General features: G+C 50.4%; 1 protein-coding gene across 3 annotated transcripts in view; it reads right to left on the reverse strand.

Moving 5' to 3' along the window:
• The window catches only part of EIF4G3 (eukaryotic translation initiation factor 4 gamma 3), a 66,666-nt gene extending 39,060 nt beyond the window's left edge, over positions 1–27,606 (reverse strand). For all 3 annotated transcript variants that reach the window (XM_040423564.1, XM_040423557.1, XM_040423548.1), the window contains exons 1-12: positions 27,227–27,606; positions 15,524–15,593; positions 14,277–14,408; positions 10,555–10,650; positions 9,756–9,788; positions 9,129–9,149; positions 8,006–8,188; positions 7,813–7,927; positions 7,623–7,729; positions 7,421–7,543; positions 5,979–6,069; positions 3,310–4,059 (exon numbers count right to left, since the gene is read on the reverse strand). In XM_040423564.1, coding sequence (XP_040279498.1) covers positions 3,310–4,059; positions 5,979–6,069; positions 7,421–7,543; positions 7,623–7,729; positions 7,813–7,927; positions 8,006–8,188; positions 9,129–9,149; positions 9,756–9,788; positions 10,555–10,650; positions 14,277–14,408; positions 15,524–15,593; positions 27,227–27,423 — 1,918 coding nt within the window. In that variant the 5' untranslated portion in view covers positions 27,424–27,606. The remainder of the gene's footprint in view (positions 1–3,309; positions 4,060–5,978; positions 6,070–7,420; positions 7,544–7,622; positions 7,730–7,812; positions 7,928–8,005; positions 8,189–9,128; positions 9,150–9,755; positions 9,789–10,554; positions 10,651–14,276; positions 14,409–15,523; positions 15,594–27,226) is intronic.
• Between the last annotated feature and the right edge of the window lie 300 nt (positions 27,607–27,906).

The raw sequence follows: 27,906 nt of genomic DNA on the forward strand, positions 1-27,906 counted from the left end.
GGTCCCTGGCCGTCAAGGGGGAGTTGTTTGGTCCCCGACACAGAGGGGTAAGTTGCGTTTCAGGCGCACAATCTTGGCCGGGGAGCATTTAAATGAACGCCGTGCATGTACGGCGGAATGCTTTCTGGCACAGCTTCCCCCGCCGTACATGCACGGCGTTTTGCGTTAAGGGGTTAAAAGAGTTTTCAGGGTGTTTATTACTGATGACCTATCCGACTCCAGGCACCCCCGTGATCAGCTGCTTGAAGAGGCTGCGGTGCTCCGGTGAGTGCTGCAGCCTCCTCACACCTTACCAAGCACAGCGCCATACACTGGATAGTGGCTGTACTTTGTATTACAGCACAGCCCGGTTCACTTGAATGGGACGGCACTGCAAATAGGCCGTGGATCGATGAATATGACCGGCCTAGAAAGAAGACGCAGAGCTCACCGGATCACCACGGCCACCGATCAATATTAGACACACCTGGACAACACCTTAAACTAATACCTCTCACAGCTGAAGGTTTGTTACAATCTATCAGTGCAGCCAAATTCGGCAACACAAATCTCCCTCCTGCTCCGATAGTTTGCCATTGTATAACAGGAGTGTTTTGCCTGGATTCACTGTAACAAACCAGCAGCTATGATTACTCCCATTCACTGACAGCAAGGGGAGGTACTGAAAGACAAGTTATATTAGAAAGTGAATGAAACTTTTCATTACACAACGATGAAGATTCCTTGCTGTAAAACGCCACAGTGCTTTATTCTGCACAATGGGGGCCATTATTTAACACTGATGTACAGGAAAATTGCCTTAGTTGACCAATCAGCAACCAATCAGATTCACTTCTTATTTTTCAGAGGTCCTTTGGAAAATGAAACGATCGATCTGATTGGTTGATGTGGGCAACTAAGACAGTTTTCTCTGCATCAGTCTTGATAAATCTCCCCCGATTATGTCTGCCCCTCGGAGATGGGGGACCGGGCCGGGGTTATTTAGGCGCACGTCCATAGAGCTGTGTGTCTACCGCTCCTGCTGTACGGACGGTTCTCACAGATTCCGGCACTGCAATACATTGTGTAGTCCATGCCGATCAGCGCCAGCCTCACCATGGAGTGACCCGCCATACCACCGTTCACCTCCATGGTGACCAGTCACGGATCCTGTATATTTCTAAGGGGCAAGAGATGCCCTAAACAGAGGCCTCTCTGTTATGAATTCCTATACATGTCAGGCATGCCCATGAAGCCACCCCCGAGGTAACGCATGCTCCGGATCAGTATGGGCGTTCATCGTGCATCATTTTAACTCCCAATTTGCTGAATAACACCCGTGCCAGGTAAATGGCACCGTGCCAGAAGATTTGGAAGGCCTAAAATGACCGCCACCTCATCCCACGGACAGGGTCTTTGTGAGGGGAAATTGAAAATGCCATTTGGCGGTTATCAGCAGAGCGCAGGACTCGTTCACCCCGAGAGCTGCAATCTCTGAGAGAACAGAAGTGTCAGTTATTCTAGAGATAAGAGGCGGTGGTGCTGTGTGCAGCCCTGAGTCACCCCGCTCAGGTGGTTAGCCTGTGCTTCCATAGAAGAGGCAGACAGCAAGCGTGATACAGCAGCGGACAGTAACCCGCACCAGTCAGCATGAAGCCGCCTCCCTTAGGATTCATTCAGATGGCCATAGCGGTGTGTGGTCTGCAAATTGCAGATCCGCAAAACACGGATACCTGCACGTGTGCTTTCCGCGTTTTGTGGACCGCACATGGCCGGCACTGTGATAGAAAATGCCTATTCTTGTCCACCATTGCGGACAAGCTCTATATTTTTTGCGGGACCGGGAACGGAACTACAGATGTGAACAGCATCATTGAAATGAATGGGTCCGCACCCGTTCCGCAATATTGCAGAGCGGATGCGGACCCATTCATACGGTCATGTGAATGAGCCCTTACACAGTCACTAAAGGACTCCACTACCTTCACCCTTCATCTCAGGATGGCCATACCCAATAGGTAGCAAATACTCATTCATCTTAGGCCTCATGCACACGACCATATTTTGTTTCCTTGTCCGTTCCGTTTTTTTTGTTGCTGATCGGATGCGGACCCATTCATTTCAATGGGTCCGCAAAAAATGCAGACAGCACACCATGTGCTGTCCGCATCAGTATGTCCGTTCCGTAGCCCCGCAAAAAAAATAGTGCATGTCCTATTTTTTTCGAGTTTGCGGACAAGGATAGGCATTATTACAATGGATCCATTTTTTTTGCGGATCCGCAATTTGTGGACCGCAAAACACATACGGTCGTGTGCATGAGGCCTTAAGGCTGTCATTCCTCAGCCTCCCCGTATACCAGCGTGCGTGCATCTGGAGTGTAAAGAGCTTTATAACCCGCGGTCAGACATCTCCAGCGACTGCTATCTTTGAGAACAAAAGGATCGGGCATGCTGAAATCCAACAGCCTAATCTTTCTCTTCCAACATTTATCTAATGTGTTTGGCCAGCTTTACGCCACCTGCACACATTACGGAATACGTACGAAAAAACCGCAACGTATTACAGTACCAGCAAAGTGTATGACGTTACACATATCTCATGTACACTTTGTGGATTTTTTCTGTGCAGAAATCTGCAGTATGTCAATTATATTAGCGGTTTTAGCTACGGATTTCACCATTTTCCAATGAAGGGTGAGATCTGTGGCAAAATCGCATCAAATTCACAATTCGGAATTGCTGATTTTGGTGTGGATATGGTGCAGAATGCACATAAATCCGCATGGAAATGTGCACAGATCTTAAGTGCGTTCACCCGCACTCGGGTGGCTTTAGCGCCCATGGGTGACTTTGTGAGTCCTTCACTGATCTTGAGTTCGTCTGACTCCTGTCACTTCCACAGCTGCACTCACAATTCTGCTGGTTGATCATGAGCTCTCAGGCTGCAGGGTATCATACAGTATCGCCCGGTTTGTTCAGCAGTCCTGTCGTCAGCATGCTGCGGTGCACTGTGGGTACTGGAATATTCGCATAGGTGCAGTGCATGATTGCACCGACAAATAGGTCTAGTGGAAGAATAGTGACAGCAGCTCTGGATGTGACTAGAGCAGAAGATCATAAGAAAAGCGAAGGATTTACAGTGCCTATAAAATCAGAACCAAACACGGAGCTACGTTAACAATACGGCCCCGCCATGCAGTAAGACTTTCAGTTTGGTTCTTGATATAATAATGACAGACACTTCTCAGGTCCGACCACCTGAAGTCCACATAGGACACTGAAACGTCTCCCCACTGGTGCTTCAGTGCGGGTACGAGGCAGGACTTACCCTCCACAGGACTCCTCCGGGAGCTGAAGCTTAGAAGTGTCACACTAGTCTCAAGCTCGGATTCTGCGTCTACCCGTCCAATGGTTGCAGAGTCCGCAGGCCCATCCAGAATGGCAGTCCTGGAATCCTCCTGCTCGTCCACATGGTCACAGCCGATGGATGGAAGAACAGCAGCAGGAGGCGAGGTTTTAGTGGTGCAATGAGCAGCAGCTATGAGAGGAGGAGGGGGGGAATCTGACTGTAGTGGTGATGATAGAGGCACATTTGGAGAAGTGCATTCTACGCTCAGATCTGTGGGGGGCGCCAGCTCTGGCACATCTATTGAAGCTTCTTCCCCCATTGCTTTATCCCCCACAGAACTGTCCATCGTCGGAAGTTCATAGCTTATGCCATTCATTTCCTGAGCAGTCACTGGAGTGTCAGCAGCTACGGGAAGCCCCAGCGGTTCCTTGCATGGCTCTTCCTCAACATCGTCAGCGGTGGGGGCAGCTTCATCAAGAGACGTAGACTCCTGCGATGTGTTCTCACCGTCCCCCAAGTGGCAGGGAAAGGATGGAGCTGGGGCGACCACCACTGGAGTGGCCAGCGTGGCAACGACGGGTAATATGCCAGATGTCTGGTGGAGCTCAGGCCTGGAGTCTGTCGGGGCAGGGTCTGGTATCTGCTCCAGCACAGCGCACTTGCCATGGTCACTGGGCTCTGGGCGCAGAGGGGCAGGTTTTAGGATGGCCTCTGGTTTTGGCTTTTCCTCTATACATAAAAGAAAAAACAGACATTAACTACACAGAAGACAACACCCGAGACCTGTAATATAAAGCAAGCAAACTGACTGCACAGAAGGTCTATGCAGGCATCAGAAGCCCCAGCGTCTATCACACTCTGCACTCATTTTTAGATTTCAATCTGCTTTCTTTTCCCCTGGGCTGTTACCAGTCCCATAATACGTCACAGCATCACCACCTACATTATAACTGTGCAGAGGAGTTTCTATCCATCCTCCCCGTGAAGAATATACATACATGTAATTTCATCAGAGGAAGATCTCGTCATACATTACATTACTTATCCTGTACTGATCCGGAGTTACACCCTGTATTATACTCCAGAGCTGCACTCACTATTCTGCTGGTGCAGTCACTGTGTACATACATTACATTACTTATCCTGTACCGATCCTGAGTTACATCCTGTATTATATTCCAGAGCTGCACTCACTATTCTGCTGGTGCAGTCACTGTGTACATACATTAGATTACATATCCTGTACTGATCCGGAGTAACATCCTGTATTATACTCCAGAGCTGCACTCACTATTCTGCTGGTGCAGTCACTGTGTACATACATTACTTATCCTGTACTGAAACTGAGTTACATCCTGTATTATACTCCAGAGCTGCACTCACTATTCTGCTGGTGGAGTCACTGTGTACATACATTACTTATCCTGTACTGATACTGAGTTACATCCTGTATTATACTCCAGAGCTGCACTCACTATTCTGCTGGTGCAGTCACTGTGTACATACATTACATTACTTATCCTGTACTGATCCTGAGTTACATCCTGTATTATACTCCAGAGCTGCACTCACTATTCTGCTGGTGCAGTCACTGTGTACATACATTACTTATCCTGTACTGATTCTGAGTTACATCCTGTATTATACTCCAGAGCTGCACTCACTATTCTGCTGGTGCAGTCACTGTGTACATACATTACATTACTTATCCTGTACTGATACTGAGTTACATCCTGTATTATACTCCAGAGCTGCACTCACTATTCTGCTGGTGCAGTCACTGTGTACATACATTACTTATCCTGTACTGATACTGAGTTACATCCTGTATTATACTCCAGAGCTGCACTCACTATTCTGCTGGTGGAGTCACCATGTTGTATCAGGACCCTAAACTGCATCTGACCGCTCTGGGTTCAGTGATGAAAGGGAATGATGTCACCTATATTTTTTGGGCCAGTTAAAACCAAATAGCACTTATTTATTTTTTTCTACTCAGTTTTTTGTTTACCGATTTTTTCCCCCGTTTCCTGAAAATGATTATGGAGGCTGCCATCTTTCCTTAGCTGTTACACCACTATGGACAATCTATCTGACATGGGAAAATTGGGAACTTAAAGTGGCGCTGGGTAAAAAAAATTAAATAAAAGTAGCCCTATGTTGTAAGCGGGTCCAAATTAACAGAACAAGGACTACATAAGTAGACGGGGCCTGCAATACTGTAGTGCAGCACAAAATACTCAAAAATCACAGAAAAAGATACAAAACATCCTGCACGATATGATAACTAAAATACTGGCCCAACAGAAACAAACAGCATAGGGCAGCACAAAATACTGCCGTAGTCGACTGCCTAGTGGCCAGTGTGAAAACTGGAGGATTTTAGGATTTATTTTATTTGATATAAAAAGCAACACGGAAAAATCAAATATAACATCAGCAAAAATTATACAAAAATACGTTTATGTCAGGCGACACATTCCCTTTAAAATGCTGCATTAAAGCTAGAACAATGTGATAATATCCTGGGATGATGGATTTGCTAGCCACGAGCTGCAGCCCCACTCTTGCCCTGTCATCATGTTCCCCTGCTCCATCTTCCTGCCGCCCAACGGGAATGCAAGGCTTGAAGGCCGAGGGGCACCTACCTGTTTTGTGCTCCCGGGTGGCAGTGAGATGAGGGCTCTCCACAGCCCCATACACCACTGGGCTGTGCTCAGGAGCCTGGTTGGGCAACTGCTGGGATTTGAAGTACAAAAGAGGGTGATAATGAGCGCGAGAACAGAAAAACTGGCAAAACAGGGAGAAAAAGCAACGTAGGCGCGGACAGCACAACGGAAAGAATCCAAAATGAGAAGGTTCGGACGAGCATGGAGGAAGGGGGGAGGTGGGAGCAAAAATTAAGCACAAATCACAAAAAAATAAATAAAAAAAAAGTCAATTTAAGTAAATTTAAGGTGAGAAAAAAAAAGGGGAAAAAAACGGATAAAAAGAAGGAAAGAGAAAGATGTTACAATCAGAAGAGATCGACAGAGACATCACAGCATTATCTGACACAAGAGCTGACAATCACCACAGAGCGCTTCATTCAAAAACAACGTATCGGGAGCATAGACATTTTCTATGGATATATACCATGTGACCCTGACATTCTGGAGGGCTAAGACGATTACTGCCGCAGACCGCGCAGAGGCCACATATTACCCTCTACTCTCCACAGTTACTTCAGGAATCCGTATATCCAGTCACGTGACCGGGCACATTATCAGGGCTTCCACAATGCACTGGACTCTGGAAACAGGGCTCCAGGCGTGTGCCTGCAAGTGAGCTATGGGGGTCGGGGAGGCGAATACCCCATCTACAGCGAGTTTACTTAGATTAAAGGGCATCTGTCAGCAGCTTTGTACCTATGACACTGGCTGACCTGTTACATGTGCGCTTGGCAGCTGAAGGCATCTGCGTCGGTGCCATGTTCATATGTGCCCGCATTGCTGAGAAATATGATGTTTTAATATATGCAAATGAGCCTCTAGGAGCAACGGGGGCGTTGCCGTTACACTTAGAGGCTCTGCTCTCTCTGCAACTGCCTCTGCACTTTGACAGGACCAGACAGTGAAAACATAATGCCTGGTCCTGTCAAATTACAGAGGGCGCAGCAGTCACAGAGAGCCTCTAGGTGTAATGGTGACGCCCCCGTTGCTCCTAGAGGCTCATTTGCATATAATAAGACATCATTTTTCTCAGCAATGCGGGCACATATAAACATGGGAGCAACACAGAGGCTTTCAGCTGCCAAGTGCACATGTAACAGGTCAGCCAGTGTCATAGGGACAAAACTGCTGACAGATATCCTTTAAAATAGGCCCCCTAAACCCATTGGATCCTTGCATTTGCTCAGACTGGCTGGTCCTGATGGCGAACCTGGCAGGAAACCATGGTCACTGTGCCCGCTGCTCTGCATGTGAGTGGAGTATGACAGTATAATGATGGGGAATAAAGGAACGTTCCTCAACATTATTTGTCCATTTTGTCTGTAAAGACTCTCGTACATCTGCTGTCGCTCAAGAGCAGGGCGATGGTGCTCCCTTACCTGAGGGGGAGTGGGCGTGGAGCTAGGTCGTAGGATTGGGGGGGTGGGATTTCTACTTCCTCCCCCTGACATGATTTCCTCAGTGATGTCTTTGCCGCCCTGATTGGGATCTCTGATTCGGATCTAGGAGTAAAGGAACATTTTCCGTGAAGCCATGTTCTACGAAACGAAGCCGATCGTCCAGGCGTTACAGGCGGCTCACCGTTTTCTTCTCCCTCTTGGTGGGAGGCGGGGGCTGCTGCGGTTGCTGTGTAGGCACTATGATCGGCGCTGATTGGTACACCGGCTGACTGGGATAAAACGGGTTTCCTGGAACATGGCAGTATATGCTCAGCAAGACCAATCTCACAGTAAAATCTCTATGACACAGCTAGAGCCAATGGTCTCCTTACCGTACGGGGTAGGGAACTCCCCAGGCCCAGGACCCGGATAGAATGGGCTAGGCCCCGGTGGCTGCACGGAGTACTGCTGAGGGGGTCCCACATAAGGAGGAGTGCTGTGTCGATACTAGGAAGACCAGAGAAAACATTATGGCGGCTGCGGAGGAGGCTGTGGATCGACACAGCCCGGGAAGAGATCTGGTACCTGAGGGATACAGTACTGGGGACCCTGCGGCATAGCGTATGGCATCGGCAGATGATTCACCATCATGATGTGCTGGTTGGTCTGGTAGACTGCGGCGGTGGGGGTCTGTGCATTCGTTCGGATGGAGGGATTGCTGTTCTGTATGGTTGCACGTGGAGGCTGGATCTGCGGCCTCTGGAAAAACTGCAGGGGAGGAAAGAAAAGAGAAAGGAGCCTGAGAACAGCGGACATGAGCTCAGCGAGACGCTGCACGGAGGGAGCGGAGTGAATGTGAAGTGGAGAACAGTGAGGCTGTTTGTAAGGCACCAGGCCATCTTCTATAAAAGGACGGACTAGAAAAATGAGTGTAAAAAGCGATAAAAACATATTCCAACAGACACACAGCTGCTGTCTTAGCCATCCTACGTACACATCCAGGGCTGCAGTCAAAACTGTGCGGCAAACCAGCCTCCTGCTGCTTCAGTGTCTGCAGTTTACACCAAGCACCGTACATGAATGTAAAGCTTCAGGTACTACTCTATAATTGCCGGGATCAGCCGAGTGTGCCATATGGAGAAGGAGATAAGCAGATGCCAGAAAGCGTCGATGCCACTCATCTCCAGCCGAACCATGGTAAATAAAATCCAACCTATCCGATCAGCAGACATAAGGGGACAGTTGGGCCACTGTACATCGTACATAGCCGTGTGGCGTATCTAATATCTACAGACTACTGACCAATATATCCCCTGCGACTGCAGCTCTGGATGTGACTGGAGTAGAATACACAATCTAAATTAGATCAGTACGAGATAGATGGAAAGGATTTACAGAATTACTCAAGTGTTACGTGGAGATTTTATGGAAAATGTTAAAAAGGAGTCTCTACGGTTCATCTGCACACAGTGGAAGCAGCGATTTATCGGATGAAGAATCAGACCTCAGCCCTATGATTTCAAGTCATAAAATCGACCCCCCCCCCCTTTCCTTACTGGATCATCCTAGAAAATGGCCGCCCACGCTGTGCTCACATGACCGATCCCCCCCACACTATTACGGGGCAGTCCAGGCCCTGCCCCCGCACCACCCACGCAATGTAGATAAAAAAAAAATTGATTATCTAGGAGAAATTATTAGCAATTACCTGAATGGGTCTGAATCCTCCCTTGAATAAATGAAAGCAGCAGAAACAAGGGAAAGTCAATGGAATATGGCAGAAATCAGTAAAAGGAATCAAACAGTCCTATCCCCCCCTCCCCCCAAATTCCTCCAGAGAGGCGTCATCTGCTGGGGCATATACCAACTATGAAGACACTGAGACCTAGTATCGCCTCCCCGCACATCTATCCAATCATAAGTCCCTTTAATTTTTGGACTTTTTATACATTTTCTCCCATATCCTTCTGAGTCTATGTCCCGACAGATTGTAAGCTCTGCAGGAAAGCGCTCTGTTGAGACCTCGAGGAAAGTCAGTCTGCAGAAATGTGCATTACTGGGCTCTACCAGCAGGTGGCAGGACAGTCATAATATACCCCCCAAGAAATAACAGCAGTGAAAAATGAAGAGTCTTAAACTACAGGAGTCAATGGGACAAAGCAGAAGAGCAGCATCTAGGGGAGCAGGGTCTGGGGGTCACCTCCACCTGACGGCTCAATCACAGTGAATCATTACTCGTCTACTATAAGACTCCCTGCTGTGTCCCATCGACCCTGGTGCACATTCAGAGGTTAGTCAGTGGCAGGCGACACGGGGGTGATGAAGGTTACGGTACCTGGTGATGTGTTGGTCGAGGTCCAGCTGCAAACTATAGAGAGGAGCGAAAAGACAATCACAAAGGAGAGGCGACAGACACGGCTCACACACAAGATCAAGCAGCACAGGAATAAGCCACGGCCTACAGGACAGACGATCTGGGGGTGCATGCCCTATCAAACCAACAGCCTGCAAGACGCCCTGCACAGTGCTGTAACTGGAGCCAGCAAGCAAGGAATGATAGGCTCACGGCATGCCCAGCACTTCCTATGCCAGTCGTGCCCTCGGGGACGCCGTGACACCTATGGGGAATTGCAGGAGCGGAGACGAAACCCGTGGATGACTAAGACTATGGTTCTCGGCTGTTTCTGGCCCACGGATACAACACTAATATATAACTCATTGAAAATAAAGGAGTCCATGATTCCACGTGGAAACTGACCAAGCATGACACATTGCTGGAAACAAACGGCAGGGGGCGCTCCACTCATGCACTCCCAGCACTAAGCAGATGGGGTGTAGGAGTGACTGAGCCCAGGATTGTACATTATATCAGTACAAGCACAGATCTGTTCACCATCTTCTATGGAGGGGGGAGGCAGTCATCAATATTATACGGACTGTGTACACATGCCAGGAACTGGGGGGCACAGTGCCGAAGAAACATGGCTGCTGTCAGGACACCTTACTGAAAAGTTTTTCAAAACAGCAGAGGATGTTGCACCCCAAGACCTCTACCCCAAAACACTACAGACAGTATCCGGCACTGGAAGGGATTCGCACATCTAATAACATCAATAAAACAGGCGAGTACTCACGGGTGTGCGGGTCTGTGGCTGCGTACTCATTGTCTGCGGTGGCTGAGGATACACTAGAGTGGGAGCCGCTGCACTCTGCCCTGTGGCGTAGGAGGCCTGTATGATGGAGACAAAGCACGGCAAAATATACACCACCTCTATATAAGAACACTGCACAGTACAACTTCTGTCCTGTATACTGGGTGTAATCCTCAGTATCTGCTCTTATTCTGTATATATGGACACTGCACAGTACCACTTCTCCTGTCCTGTATACTGGGTGTAATCCTCAGTGTCTGCTCTTATTCTGTATATATGGACACTGCACAGTACCACTTCTCCTGTCCTGTGTACTGGGTGTAATCCTCAGTATCTGCTCTTATTCTGTATATATGGACACTGCACAGTACAACTTCTGTCCTGTATACTGGGTGTAATCCTCAGTGTCTGCTCTTATTCTGTATATATGGACACTGCACAGTACCACTTCTCCTGTCCTGTATACTGAGTGTAATCCTCAGTATCTGCTCTTATTCTGTATATATGGACACTGCACAGTACCACTTCCCCTGTCCTGTATACTGGGTGTAATCCTCAGTATCTGCTCTTATTCTGTATATATGGACACTGCTCAGTACCACTTCTCCTGTCCTGTGTACTGGGTGTAATCCTCAGTATCTGCTCTTATCCTGTATATATGTACACTGCACAGTACCACTTCTCCTGTCCTGTATACTGGGTGTAATCCTCAGTATCTGCTCTTATTCTGTATATATGGACACCGCACAGTACCACTTCTCCTGTCCTGTATACTGGGTGTAATCCTCAGTATCTGCTCTTATTCTGTATATATGGACACTGCACAGTACCACTTCTCCTGTATACTGGGTGTAATCCTCAGTATCTGCTCTTATCCTGTATATATGTACACTGCACAGTACCACTTCTCCTGTCCTGTGTACTGGGTGTAATCCTCAATATTTGCCTTTATCCTGTATATATGGACACTGCACAGTACCACTTCTCCTGTCCTGTATACTGGGTGTAATCCTCAGTATCTGCTCTTATTCTGTAAATATGGACACTGCACAGTACTACTTCTCTTCTCCTGTATACTGGGTGTAATCCTCAGTATCTGCTCTTATCCTGTATATATGTACACTGCACAGTACCACTTCTTCCGGTCCTGTATACTGGATGTAATCCTCAATATTTGCCTTTATCCTGTATATATGGACACTGCACAGTACCACTTCTCCTGTCCTGTATACTGGGTGTAATCCTCAGTATCTGCTCTTATTCTGTATATATGGACACTGCACAGTACCACTTCTCCTGTCCTGTATACTGGGTGTAATCCTCAGTGTCTGCTCTTATTCTGTATACATGGACACTGCACAGTACCACTTCTCCTGTCCTGTATACTGGGTGTAATCCTCAGTATCTGCTCTTATTCTGTATATATGTACACTGCACAGTATAACTTCTCCTGTCCTGTATACTGAGTGTAATCCTCAGTAGCTGCTCTTATTCTGTATATATGGACACTGCACAGTACCACTTCTCCTCTCCTGTATACTGGGTGTAATCCTCAGTATCTGCCCTTATTCTGTATATATGGACACTGCACAGTACCACTTCTCCTCTCCTGTATACTGGGTGTAATCCTCAGTATTTGCCCTTATTCTGTATATATGGACACTGCACAGTACCACTTCTCCTGTCCTGTATACTGGGTGTAATCCTCAGTATCTGCTCTTATTCTGTATATATGGACACTGCACAGTACCACTTCTCCTGTCCTGTATACTGGGTGTAATCCTCAGTGTCTGCTCTTATTCTGTATACATGGACACTGCACAGTACCACTTCTCCTGTCCTGTATACTGGGTGTAATCCTCAGTATCTGCTCTTATTCTGTATATATGGACACTGCACAGTACCACTTCTCCTGTCCTGTATACTGGGTGTAATCCTCAGTATCTGCTCTTATTCTGTATATATGGACACTACACAGTACCACTTCTCCTGTCCTGTATACTGAGTGTAATCCTCAGTATCTGCTCTTATTCTGTATATATGGACACTGCACAGTACCACTTCTCCTCTCCTGTATACTGGGTGTAATCCTCAGTATCTGCCCTTATTCTGTATATATGGACACTGCACAGTACCACTTCTCCTGTCCTGTATACTGGGTGTAATCCTCAGTATCTGCTCTTATTCTGTATATATGGACACTGCACAGTACCACTTCTCCTCTCCTGTATACTGGGTGTAATCCTCAGTATCTGCCCTTATTCTGTATATATGGACACTGCACAGTACCACTTCTCCTGTCCTGTATACTGGGTGTAATCCTCAGTATCTGCTCTTATTCTGTATATATGGACACTGCACAGTACCACTTCTCCTGTCCTGTGTACCGCTCTTTGTGCTATTATTCAGTGGGTATGGGCAGTGCACAGTACCACCCATGGACAAGGTCCTCATGAATATACGGTCACATCCAGCATGCTGTACCTGGCACCACCTGTAGGGGGAGCAGTGTGTTTGGGTCTCTGACTCTGGAAAGTATCATCAGAGCTGTACATGAGTTTGATGAGACAGGTGGAACAGACAGGAGGACAACCCCCACTTTCTCTGTGTGACTGAGCATCTTGCATGTTCATGAAGCGGCGCAGTCACTAGACTGACTAAAAATAAACTGCTATATTGAGAAATAATGGGGGGGGGGGGGGGGGGGGGCTGCTCATCGGCACCGGAACCTGCAATTTCCCAAGCTGGGAGCAGGGCTGGTAATCAGATGTAACAGTAGTAAATTACCCTTAATTACTCTTCACACCCTCTGAGGAGAAGCGATCAGAGTACAGACGGCCACATACCGAAGATCCCAATGTAATCAGCTACTACAGGCACTCCAGCTGTTCTGAAACTACAACTCCCAGAATCCTCCTTTCACTACTACAGGGGTTACAAAGAACAGCCGATTAAGTGTGCATGCTGGGAGTTGTGGTTTCACAGCAGCTGGAGTGCCGAAGATTGCTGATCCCTGATCTACTGGGATAGGCACCCCACTCCATTCACTCACCTCAGTGTGACCTACCAAAAAAAGCAAGATACACCTCTCCTAAAATACTCTGTGCTGCAGAATGCCCTTCTACTATGTAGCTCTCTGACATCCCACAACATCAGCACTCTGCTGCAATACTCTGCGCTTAAGAGTACCCTTCTACTATGTAGTTCTCTGACCGCCCACATCAGCGCTCTCCTAAAATACTCTGCGCTGCAGGGTGCCCTTCTACTATGTGGTTCTCATTCTCTGACATTCCCCCAACATCAGCACTCCCCTCTCCTGAAATACTCTGTGCTGCAAAGTTCCCTTCTATGTAGTTCTCTGACCTCCCACAACATCAGCACTCTCCTGAAATACTCTGTGCTGCAGAGTACCCTTCTACTATGTAGTTCTATACTCTGACCTCCCACATCATCAGTATGCCCCCTCTCCTAAAATACTCTGTGCCACTGGGACACTGCATGACGAGAAAGCTGCTGCTAGATATCACCTTACCTCACCGTCTGTGACCTCCCCACAGGAGCATCATCCCCTTCTACTGAAATACTCTGTGCTGCTGGGGACCTGCCTCCTCCTACTTTGCAACTATGCGTCTGTAACCGCGCAGGGCCCATACTGTCAGACGTAGCTCCCTCCAGCAATTAGACAGACGCTCCCCATGTCTCACCTGTGAGAGTCCTGGAGAAGAAGCATGTCCTGGAGGTGTGGCGGCCAAGTTTGGATGGCCCTTGGTCAAGTCATGCGTAGAATAAGGGGAGGGGGCTGGTGGGCCGGGCTGTCTCGCTACCTGTGCAGCGACCTGCAGGAAAGAACACAGTGACAGCGGGTGACACGGGGACCCTCTCTCTACCAGAACAAACTGGCAGGTAGAGAACTGCCCATCTACTCTACTTAGGGCTCTTTCACACTTGCGTTGTCCGGATCCGGCGTGTACTCCACTTGCCGGAATTACACTCCGGATCCGGAAAAACGCAAGTGTACTGAAAGCATTTGAAGACGGAACCGTCTTCCAAATGCTTTCAGTGTTACTATGGCACCCAGGACGCTATTAAAGTCCTGGTTGCCATAGTAGGAGCGGGGAGCGGGGGAACAGTATACTTACAGTCCGTGCGGCTCCCGGGGCGCTCCAGAATGACGTCAGAGCGCCCCATGCGCATGGATGACGTGATCCATGCGATCACATGATCCATGCGCTTGGGGCGCCCTGACGTCACTCTGGAGCGCCTGGGGAGCCGCACGGACAGTAAGTATACTGCTCCCCCGCTCCCCACTACACTTTACCATGGCTGCCAGGACTTTAGCGTCCCGGCAGCCATGGTAACCATTCAGAAAAAGCTAAATGTCGGCTCCGGCAATGCGCCAAAACGACGTTTAGCTTAAGGCCGGATCCGGATCAATGCCTTTCAATGGGCATTAATTCCGGATCCGGCCTTGCGGCAAGTGTTCCGGATTTTTGGCCGGAGCAAAAAGCGCAGCATGCTGCGGTATTTTCTCTGGCCAAAAAACGTTCCGGTCCGGAACTGAAGGCATCCTGATGCATCCTGAACGGATTTCACTCCATTCAGAATGCATTAGGATAATCCTGATCAGGATTCTTCCGGCATAGAGCCCCGACGACGGAACTTCATGCCGGAAGACAAGAACGCAGGTGTGAAAGAGCCCTAATCTGTGGGGGTCTCGGTGGCTGCACCCCAGAGATTAGTTCAGTGACGGACCACCTTAGTGATACTCCTTTAAGAGCTTGTCCAGAGAGCCGAATCCTCAGTCAGTTCTGCAACAGTCTTATAACCTTTGTGTCTCCATCTGTGTACATTCTCAAGGTATGCTTGCTGTCAGTGAACGGAACATTCCCGGTGTAGATTCCCTGACCATACACTGGAATGTGCCCTCTGGGAAGGGTCAGCGTGTACTTACAGTGCTGTAGACGGCAGATGGGGAGAAGATGCGTTCATCGAGGCCCTGCGGCAGCGCTCCCCGAGAGAGTCTAACCGTGTTGGTTAAGGAAGACACACCCGGAAACACCAGCGCTGCCACGGCGGAATGGCACACAATGGGAGAGCTGGATGCCAACCTCTGTGGACCGGACACAATGACCGCCTTGTCTGCTCCTCACCATTCATGAGCGGCTGCAATGTACAGAAGGCAGCCCCCAGGACCTCACCAGCTGAACCAAACCTGGCGCGCTGCCCATAACACGCTGTGAGTAAAGGGCGCCCCTATTGGCCAGGAACGGGGGTCCCCTTCACTGCCTTGTTGGGGTAATGCTGCCCACCACTGCCTGTGGAGTGAAGGAGCCCTCCCTGCACAGACTGTCATGGAGGACAGACCTGCACAGACTGTCATGGAGGACAGAGTCAACCAGAGCTGGATGCTCAGCCTTTAAAGCTGCTCGCCCCATGAACCCCCACCACTGTGCATCACACTGTGAATACTACTGAGACAGTGCGACAGAAAACAGCAGCGCTACGTCCAGTCCGCGCTCCCCGGCAGGACAGAGACGGCATTTTATTCAAGAGGGGATCGGACATGTGGGGGAGGAAGCGTCAAGACTGCCGTTGTTCCAGCACGGAGCTGGCTGCTCCCATCGCTCCAGCTGCAGCCCGGACCCCTTCTCCCTCCCATCCGGATGGGTTTTGGCTGAGCTAAGCAGCGAGTCAGGAGCAGGTTCTATCCACTGCAGCAGAGCATGGCGAGGGAGCGGAGAGCCGACGCTGGGACCAACCATCAGATGCCAACAATCGGCCTGGTGCATTATGAAAGCCATACACCCAGACAATATAATATACCACCTAACATTACAGCATACACCCGGACAATATACCACCTGACATTACAGCATACACCCGGACAATATACCACCTGACATTACAGCATACACCCGGACAATATACCACCTGACATTACAGCATACACCCGGACAATATACCACCTGACATTACAGCATACACCCGGACAATATACCACCTGACATTACAGCATACACCCGGACAATATACCACCTGACATTACAGCATACACTCGGACAATATACCACCTGACATTACAGCATACACTCGGACAATATACCACCTGACATTACAGCATACACTCGGACAATATACCACCTGACATTACAGCATACACTCGGACAATATACCACCTGACATTACAGCATACACCCGGACAATATACCACCTGACATTACAGCATACACCCGGACAATATACCACCTGACATTACAGCATACACTCGGACAATATACCACCTGACATTACAGCATACACCCGGACAATATACCACCTAACATTACAGCATAAACCCGGACAGTATACCACCTGACATTACAGCATAAACCCGGACAATATACCACCTGACATTACAGCATACACCCGGACAATATACCACCTGACATTACAGCATACACCCGGACAATATACCACCTGACATTACAGCATACACTCGGACAATATACCACCTGACATTACAGCATAAACCCGGACAATATAATATACCACCTAACATTACAGCATAAACCCGGACAATATACCACCTGACATTACAGCATAAACCCGGACAATATACCACCTGACATTACAGCATACACCCGGACAATATACCACCTGACATTACAGCATACACCCGGACAATATACCACCTGACATTACAGCATACACGCGGACAATATACCACCTGACATTACAGCATACACTCGGACAATATACCACCAGACATTACAGCATACACCCGGACAATATAGCACCTGACATTACAGCATACACTCGGACAATATAGCACCTGACATTACAGCATACACTCGGACAATATAGCACCTGACATTACAGCATACACCCAGACAATATACCACCTGACATTACAACATACACCCAGACAATATACCACCTGACATTACAGCATACACCCGGACAATATACCACCTGACATTACAGCATATACCCGGACAATATAGCACCTGACATTACAACATACACCCGGACAATATAGCACCTGACATTACAGCATACACCCGGACAATATACCACCTGACATTACAGCATACACCGGGACAATATAGCACCTGACATTACAGCATACACTCGGACAATATACCACCTGACATTACAACATACACCTGGACAATATAGCACCTGACATTACAACATACACCCGGACAATATACCACCTGACATTACAGCATACACTCGGACAATATACCACCTGATATTACAGCATACACCCGGACAATATAGCACCTGACATTACAGCATACACCCAGACAATATACCACCTGACATTACAGCATACACCCGGACAATATAGCACCTGACATTACAGCATACACTCGGACAATATACCACCTGACATTACAACATACACCTGGACAATATAGCACCTGACATTACAGCATAAACCCGGACAATATACCACCTGACATTATAACATCCACCAGCACAATATACCACCTGACATTATAACATACACCCGGACAATATACCACCACCTGACATTACAGCATACACCTGCATAATATACCACCTAACATCATTATAATACACTTCGACTATATACCCCCCGACAATATACAATAATATACCGCCATAAAATACAACATACATCCAAATAACATACCACCGGACATAATAACATCCACCAGGACAATATATCACCTGATATTATAACGTACACCTGGACAATATACCACCTGACATCATTATAATACAATCAGACTAAATACACCGGACAACATACAATTATATTCCACCTTAAAATACACCATACATCGAAACAATATACCACCTGACAGTACAACATACACTTTGACAATGTACCACAAGACACTGTAACATACACACAGACAATATACTACTTGCAGTTATAACATACACCTGGACAATATAATATAAAACATCCCGTTATAACATACACCCGGACAATAAACCACATGTAAATACAACTTACACCCAGATAATACAACACAACAGCCCGGACAATATAATATACCACCTGACAGCATAACATGGTGGACAACATAACAGACGGACCATATAATAAACCACCAGGTCCAGGTTATCCTCTATTTTCTGGTAAGTGCTAGATAGGTCTATGGTAAGAAATTCACGTAAGATGCGAAGACCATAACAAATGGTGGGGGCGGGTGTAAACAAGCCTTAACAAGTGACATCACAGGCCAAACACAAGAGGGTGACAGGGACACATTGTACTATGGTAATTTCTTCGGCGCATATAGTAAAGATGCCATCTACGTAGCAGACAATACACACAAGACGGCGCAGTCTCTCATACCTGCACGTACACCCCCGGCTTCCCCATCACAGCCGAACCTCTGATCTTGCGTCCAGAGTGCCGAGTAGGAGCAAAGAGTCTGGAACCTTACAACCAGGAGCCAACAGCGGGAATCACTACTACATTCTAGCGGCAGCTGAGGGGGGTCTCACATGATCGGAGCAGCTGCAGAGCTTGCACTCAGGTACTCTGAGGAGTCCTGCGGTTCTCGTGGCCAGGTAGTCTCAGGGTCCTGACAGCTCTCAGGGCAGTCTCAGGGTCCTCACAGCTCTCAGGGCAGTCTCAGGGTCCTGACAGCTCTTAGGGCAGTCTCAGGGTCCTCACAGCTCTTAGGGCAGTCTCAGGGTCCTCACAGCTCTCAGGGCAGTCTCAGGGTCCTCACAGCTCTTAGGGCAGTCTCAGGGTCCTCACAGCTCTTAGGGCAGTCTCAGGGTCCTCACAGCTCTCAGGGCAGTCTCAGGGTCCTCACAGCTCTCAAGGCAGTCTCAGGGTCCTGACAGCTCTCAGGGCAGTCTCAGGGTCCTCACAGCTCTCAGGGCAGTCTCAGGGTCCTCACAGCTCTCAGGGCAGTCTCAGGGTCCTCACAGCTCTCAGGGCAGTCTCAGGGTCCTCACAGCTCTTAGGGCAGTCTCAGGGTCCTCACAGCTCTTAGGGCAGTCTCAGGGTCCTCACAGCTCTTAGGGCAGTCTCAGGGTCCTCACAGCTCTCAGGGCAGTCTCAGGGTCCTCACAGCTCTCAAGGCAGTCTCAGGGTCCTGACAGCTCTCAGGGCAGTCTCGGGGTCCTCACAGCTCTTAGGGCAGTCTCAGGGTCCTCACAGCTCTTAGGGCAGTCTCAGGGTCCTCACAGCTCTCAGGGCAGTCTCAGGGTCCTCACAGCTCTCAAGGCAGTCTCAGGGTCCTGACAGTCACCAGTCAAGTCTCAGGGTCCTTGCAGCCAGGTACTCTCGGGGAGCTCTTAAAACAGTCAGACAGTCTCGGGGTCCTCAGGAGCTCCGTGTTCTGCAGATGTGACTCATGTAAGTGCCTGGCGAAGAGTGACAGCAGAGCTCCTCACATCCAGGAGGCAGAGACACATAATCCAGACACACAGGACGGGGTTACTCCGGGTCAGAACACTACGTCTTTGTCAGGTGCTTTACATCTACACAGCAGCAGACAGTACACAAGCTGCAAACATTGCACCACATCCCTGCTAGAGCTGCAAACCGGAGGGGGGGCAGAGCCGAGGAGCACGCTCCCCAAGGTTATATCCCCCATATATCACTGCCGGAGCCCCCGTCCATACACAGCAGAATAAAATGAGGTCTCCACAACAATACAAGCCCCTCATTACCTGCTACAAGTGTCATCTCCTCAGCCAATATACATACAGACATGATCTGCTGGGGAAAACAAATGACTGTCAGCTCTTCAGCCAAGCTACGTGCAGCAGCATGGGACAGCTTGTTATCGGGATTGGGCTGTTTGACGATTGTCCCCAGAAGATGCTCACAACACACGGGGGACGAGTGCTGCCCCCCATTCTGCTGATGGTATCATGTAAACATGCTGCTCCAGTCACATGGCTCTCGATATAAACACCCCCCCCCCCCTCCCCCCGGAGATTTACAACCTGACATACAGAATCTAGTCTCAAAAAGCAAACAACATCTCTGCTTGCAGTCAGTGAATCCTGATTACATCCAGAGACTGAGGTTGTGTTACACGGCCGGCACTATGTCAGAGCGCAGCAGAACAACAACTTCCTGCTGAACTCAGAGAAAGGTCAGAGAGAGAAACGAAAACAGAAAGCATCGGGATGAGTCAGAGGATTGGGCAAGAGGGCGGCCTGCTAAATATAGAGCGCAGGAGGGGCCCCGCACACAGGACAGAGCCACCCCCAATATACAGGGGATCCCCGCACACAGGACAGAGCCACCCCAATGTACAGGGGATCCCCGCACACAGGACAGAGCCACCCCAATGTACAGGGGATCCCCGCACACAGGACAGAGCCACCCCAATGTACAGGGAACCCCGCACACAGGACAGAGTCAGCCCCCAATATACAGGGAACCCCGCACACAGGACAGAGTCAGCCCCCAATATACAGGGGATCCCCCCACACAGGACAGAGTCACCCCAATATACAGGGGATCCCCCCACACAGGACAGAGTCACCCCCAATGTACAGAGGATCCCCGCACACAGGACAGAGTCACCCCCAATGTACAGAGGATCCCCGCACACAGGACAGAGCCACCCCCAATATACAGGGGATCCCCGCACACAGGACAGTCAGCCCCCAATGTACAGGGGATCCCCGCACACAGGACAGAGCCACCCCCAATGTACAGGGGATCCCCGCACACAGGACAGTCACCCACAATGTACAGGGGATCCCCGCACACAGGACAGAGCCTCCCCCAATACAGGGGATCCCCGCACACAGGACAGTCACCCCCAATATACAGGGGATCCCCGCACACAGGACAGTCACCCCCAATATACAGGGGATCCCCGCACACAGGACAGAGTCACCCCAAATATACAGAGGAACCCCGCACACAGGACAGTCACCCCCAATATACAGGGGATCCCCGCACACAGGACAGAGTCAGCCCCAATGTACAGGGGATCCCCGCACACAGGACAGAGTCAGCCCCAATATACAGGGGGAACCCCGCACACAGGCCAGAGTCACCCCCAATGTACAGAGGAACCCTGAACACAGGACAGAGTCACCCCCAATATACAGGGGAACCCCACTTCTGCAGGACAAGAGTCACCAAGGCCTCCAATATACAGGGGAACCTGCTCCTAAAGGACAGTCACCCAGACCCCCAATATACAGGGGTATCCCGCTCCTGCAGAACAGACTCACTGAGACCCCCAATATACAGGGGAACCCTGCTCCTACAGAAGAGAGTCAACAACACCCCTAATATACAGGTGAACCTGCTCCTTCTTTACAAAGTCACTGACTCCTCAAATAACAGTACATGTGGCGAGATAGGGAGAGGCGCTCAGAGTAGTAGGAAATTAAAAAGGTATAAAAGAGAACAAAAAAAAGGGGGGTGGTAGCCAATTGTTGTGCTCACCTTTTGATGTGGTGCATCAAAAAGGGCACAATACTCATGTTGGCGATAGGTGGGTGCTGCCGGTACCTCCCAATCCTCCTGAGTGGCCGCTTCTCCGGAGGAGTGATGTGAGTTTCAGTGAGGGGATATGTACTAGATACAGTACAGATGGGATACCTACACGACTTCATTGGATGTTGTTTTAAACTCTTTTTTAAAGAGTTTAAAAAGAGTTTAAAACAACATACAATGAAGTCGTGTTGCGCCAAGAAGGTATCCCATCTGTACTGTATCTAGTACATATCCCCTCACTGATCCTCAAATAACAGGGGAACTACGCTTCTACAGAAGTCACCAACACCCCCAATATACGGGGAAGCCCGCTAGTACAGTACAGAAAAACACTGCCCCCCCCCCCTCCTAAATACACAGGGGAACCCCACAGTACAAAGAGACAGTGGTGGAGATTTATCAAAACTGGTGTAAAGGAAAACTTAGTTGCCCCTAGCAACCAACCAGATTCCAACTTTCATTTTTTTCGATCGCCCCTGAAAGATGGAATCCGATTGGTTGCTATGGGTAACTAAGCCAGTTTTACTTTACACCACTTTTGATAAATGTACCCCAGTGACCCCGTCAATACACAGAGGAACCCCGCTCCTAAAGTACAGAGTGTCACAAAGCACAACAGTACAGAGACACAGTAACGCCCCGAATAAAAGGTGAATCCCACTACTACAGGACACAGACACTCTCGGAGCACTGGGGAAACCTGCGCCTACAAGATAGTCAATGAGCCCCAATACAAAGGGGAACCCCAATGTGTGCGCATCATTTTCAGTATCAGCCCCTCTACAAGTTTCAGGGTGTCAGCATCCAGCCACCCCCCACATCTCAATGAGCCACTGTCCCGTCACCTCCCCATGTGTCAACGTGCCACTGTCCTGTCATCCCCCCCACAAAAATGTCAGCGCGACACTGTCCCATCACCCCCCACGTGTCAACGTGCCATTTATTGTCCTGTCACCCCCCCACGTGTCAACGTGCTACTGTCCTGTCATCCCATGTGTCAGCGCACCACCATCCTATCATCCCCTCCACCTGTTAGTGCGCCACTGTCCTTCCATACCCCTCACGTGTCAGCGCACCACTGTCCTTCCATACCCTCCACGTGTCAGCGCGCCACTGTCCTGTCATCCCCCTCGCAACTCGCAAGTGTCAGCACACCACTGTCCTGCCATCCCCCCCGCACGTGTCAGCGCGCCACTGTCCTCTCACCCCGCACGTGTCAGCGCGCCACTGTCCTCTCACCCCCCACGGGTCAGCGTGCCACTGTCCTCTCATTCCCCACACATGTCAGAGTGTCACTGTCCTGTCACCCACCGGGTCACTGTCCTGTCCACCATTCACACCAGTGTGGTACTGCCCTCGCAGACCAAATGACAGCAATTTCCATCCCCCCTACCTGTTAGTGCGCCACTGTCCTGTCATTCCCCCATGTTTAAGAGCGCCACTGTCCTGTCATCCCCCCTACGTGTTAACGCACAACTGTGCTCTTATTCCCCCCACGTGTCAGCGCGCCACTGTCCTATCCACCCCCTCCATGTGTCAGCGCGCTACTGACCTCTCACCTCCCCCCATGTGTGTCACTGTCCTGTCCACCATTCACACTAGCGTGTACTGCCTTCGCTGACCAAATGGCAGCAATTTCCATCCCCCCGTGTCAGCGCGCCACTGTCCTGTCACCCCCCCGGCCGCAAGTGTCAGCGCGCCACTGTCCTGTCACCCCCCCGCAAGTGTCAGCGCGCCACTGTCCTGTCACCCCCCCCCCGCAAGTGTCAGTGCGCCACTGTCCTGTCACCCTCCTCGCACGTGTCAGCGCGCCACTGTCCTGTCATCCCCCTCGCACGTGTCAGCGCGCCACTGTCCTGTCATCCCCCCTCGCACGTGTCAGCGCGCCACTGTCCTGTCATCCCCCTCGCACGCGTCAGCGCGCCACTGTCCTGTCATCCCCCTCGCACGCGTCAGCGCGCCACTGTCCTGTCATCTTCCTCGCACGCGTCAGCGCGCCACTGTCCTGTCATCCCCCTCGCACGCGTCAGCGCGCCACTGTCCTGTCATCCCCCTCGCACGCGTCAGCGCGCCACTGTCCTGTCATCCCCCTCGCACGCGTCAGCGCGCCACTGTCCTGTCATCCCCCTCGCACGCGTCAGCGCGCCACTGTCCTGTCATCCCCCTCACACGCGTCAGCGCGCCACTGTCCTGTCATCCCCCTCGCACGCGTCAGCGCGCCACTGTCCTGTCATCCCCCTCGCACACGTCAGCGCGCCACTGTCCTGTCATCCCCCTCGCACGTGTCAGCGCGCCACTGTCCTGTCATCCCCCTCGCACGTGTCAGCGCGCCACTGTCCTGTCATCCCCCTCGCACGTGTCAGCGCGCCACTGTCCTGTCATCCCCCTCGCACGTGTCAGCGCGCCACTGTCCTGTCATCCCCCTCGCACGTGTCAGCGCGCCACTGTCCTGTCATTCCTCCTCACACGTGTCAGCGCGCCACTGTCCTGTCATCATTCCTCCCCCACACTGGTCAGAGCGCCACTGCCCTCTCACCCCCCCCCCCCCCCATGCGTCAAGCGTGTCACTGTCCTGTCACCCCCCCCCACGTGTCACTGTCCATTCACACCAGCGTGGTACTGCCCTCGCAGACCAAATGACAGCAATTTCCATCCCCCCTACCTGTTAGTGCGCCACTGTCCTGTCATCCCCCCACGTTTCAGCGAGCTACTGTCCTGTCATCACCCCCGCACGTGTCAGAGCCACTGTCCTCTTATCCCCCCCACGTGTCAGCGCGCCACTGTCCTATCAACCCCCTCCATGTGTCAGCGTGCCACTGACCTCTCACCCCCCCCCATGAGTGTCACTGTCCTGTCCACCATTCACATTAGCGTGTACTGCCCTCGCCGACCAAATGGCAGCAATTTCCATCCCCCCAACGTGTCAATGCGCCACTGTCCTGTCATTCCCCCCCATGTCAGCATGCCACTGTCCTATCATACCCCCGCGTGTCAGCATGCCACTGTCCTGTCACCTCCCCACACGTGTCACTTTGTCACTGTCCTGTCACCCCCCCCACGCATGTCACTTTCCTTTCACTCTCTCTCCCCCCCACGTGTAAGTGGGCCACTGTCCTGTCATGCTCCCCGTGTCAGAGTATCACTACTGTCCTGTCACTCCTCCTATGTGTCACCACGCCACTGTCCTGTCATGCTCCCCGTGTCAGAGTATCACTACTGTCCTGTCACTCCTCCTATGTGTCACCACGCCACTGTCCTGTCATCCACACCACGTGTCACTGTCCTGTCCACCTCGCAGACCAAATGGCAGTAATTCTCATCCACCCCACCTGTCAGCGCGCCACTGTCCTGTCATCTCCCCCCCATGTGTCAGCGCGCCACTGTCCTGTCATCTCCCCCCCATGTGTCAGCGCGCCACTGTCCTGTCATCTCCCCCCTATGTGTCAGCGCGCCACTGTCCTGTCATCTCCCCCCCATGTGTCAGCGCGCCACTGTCCTGTCATCTCCCCCCCATGTGTCAGCGCGCCACTGTCCTGTCATCTCCCCCCCATGTGTCAGCGCGCCACTGTCCTGTCATCTCCCCCCCATGTGTCAGCCCCCCACGTGTCAGCGCACAATTGTCCTGTCATCCCTGCCACGTGTCAGCGCGCCACTGTCTTGTCATCCCCCCCGCGTGTCAGCGCGCCACTGTACTGTCATCCCCCCACTATCCTGTCATCTCCCATGTGTCAGCGCGTCACTGTCCTACCAATCCCCCCCACACGTGTCACTGTCTTGTCCACCATTCACACCATCGTGGTACTGCCCTCGACACCCAAATGGCAGCAATGTCCAAACTTTCTATGCAGTTAAAAGCCTAAACAGTAAGTGACCAGTACGGGGGTCTCTGAGGCGACGCACAGTCACAGACTCACAGCACCCCGATCTTCTGGCGGTTCAGGCACAGATGACAACGTACACCGAGGTTATACTCACGGGGTGGGGAGCACAGCCCGGGGCTTCCATTATCTATAGGCCGTAAACGTAAAACCAGCAGCGATATAAAGCGGAGCTGCTGCCGACCAATCAGATTATTCCGGTTTTATTTACTAACCTCCGCCTGAATCCGATTGGTCTATAGAGCGGCTGCTCCACGTATGCATAACAGTGCTGGAGTGTAATATGTATATAATGATGGGGGCTGTAGTGTAATATGTATATAATGATGGGGCTGTAGTATAATATGTATATAATGATGGGGGCTGTAGTGTAATATGTATATAATGATGGGGGCTGTAGTATAATAAGTATATAATGATGGGGGTTGGAGTGTAATGTGTATATAATGATGGGGTTGGAGTGTAATGTGTATATAATGATGGGGGCTGTAGTATAATAAGTATATAATGATGGGGGCTGTAGTGTAATATGTATATAATGATGGGGGATGTAGTATAATATGTATATAATGATGGGGGTTGGAGTGTAATGTGTATAATGATGGGGGCTGTAGTATAATGTGTATATAATGATGGGGGTTGGAGTGTAATATGTATATAATGATGGGGGCTGTGGTGTAATATGTATATAATGATGGGGGCTGTAGTATAATAAGTATATAATGATGGGGGTTGGAGTGTAATGTGTATAATGATGGGGGCTGTAGTGTAATATGTGTACAATGATGGGGGCTGTAGTGTAATATGTGTACAATGATGGGGGCTGTAGTGTAATATGTATATAATGATGGGGGCTGTAGTGTAATATGTATATAATGATGGGGGCTGTAGTATATGTATATAATGATGGGGGCTGTAGTATAATAAGTATATAATGATGGGGGTTGGAGTGTAATGTGTATAATGATGGGGGCTGTAGTGTAATATGTGTACAATGATGGGGGCTGTAGTGTAATATGTGTACAATGATGGGGGCTGTAGTGTTATATGTGTACAATGATGGGGGCTGTAGTGTAATATGTATATAATGATGGGGGTTGTGGTGTAATATGTATATAATGATGGGGGTTGTAGTGTAATGTGTACAATGATGGGGGCTGTAGTGTAATATGTATATAATGATGGGATTGGAGTGTAATATGTGTACAATGATGGGGGCTGTAGTGTAATATGATGGAGGTTGCAGTGTCATACGTGTGTAACGCTCCCTGCCTGTGATCGGGCTCCGGGATTGTGCACCGATATAACGGTGTCCGGTGAAGGATACGCTACGGCAGGCGGCGGTTGCAGGGCCCGGATCCCGGGGTGTGAGGCGGCTGCAGAGGAAGCCGAAGGGGGAGGAGGAGGCACGGCGGAGCTGGGCACAGCAGCGGGCACGGCAGCAGAAGGGGGAGGCCCCAGCACCCCGGTCCCGGCTCCGGTGGGTGCGGCGGATTTCAGGGCCGGCTTGTGCGGTAAACTCATGGCCGGGCCGGGCTCAGGGGCGGACCCTCATGGGAGCGCGGCCTTGGGGACACGGGAGCCGCTGTCAGTCTGGGGAATGCGGAAAGATACCGGTGATTTTCCTCACTCAGACACCGGAGCATCCAACATGGCGCTGCGTCCGCCTCCAGCAGTCCGGCAGGACGGACGCTCGGCAATCTCCGACAGCGTTCGGGAGCGCTCGGAAAGGGGGTGGAGTCGCCGAAGAAAGCTCGGCAATCTTCGGAGACGCTCGTGTTGGTTCATTGCAGAAAGAGATTCTCTGTTGCCGAGCTCGCGAACCAATCGCTGGAGAGGATGGGAGTGGTTTAACGGTGGGGCGGGGTCAATAACAGCTTCGGAATACATCGCAAAGAGGCGTGATCACAAAGAGTACACTCTGACACAGAGGCGGGCTACAGCGCAGTGGGCGGGGTCTTAAAAGATGCACGGCTTGGAAGGGGCGTGATCAAACGAGAGCGTTCG

Source organism: Bufo bufo, chromosome 1 (assembly GCF_905171765.1).
Source record: "Bufo bufo chromosome 1, aBufBuf1.1, whole genome shotgun sequence".
Taxonomy (NCBI): domain Eukaryota; kingdom Metazoa; phylum Chordata; class Amphibia; order Anura; family Bufonidae; genus Bufo; species Bufo bufo.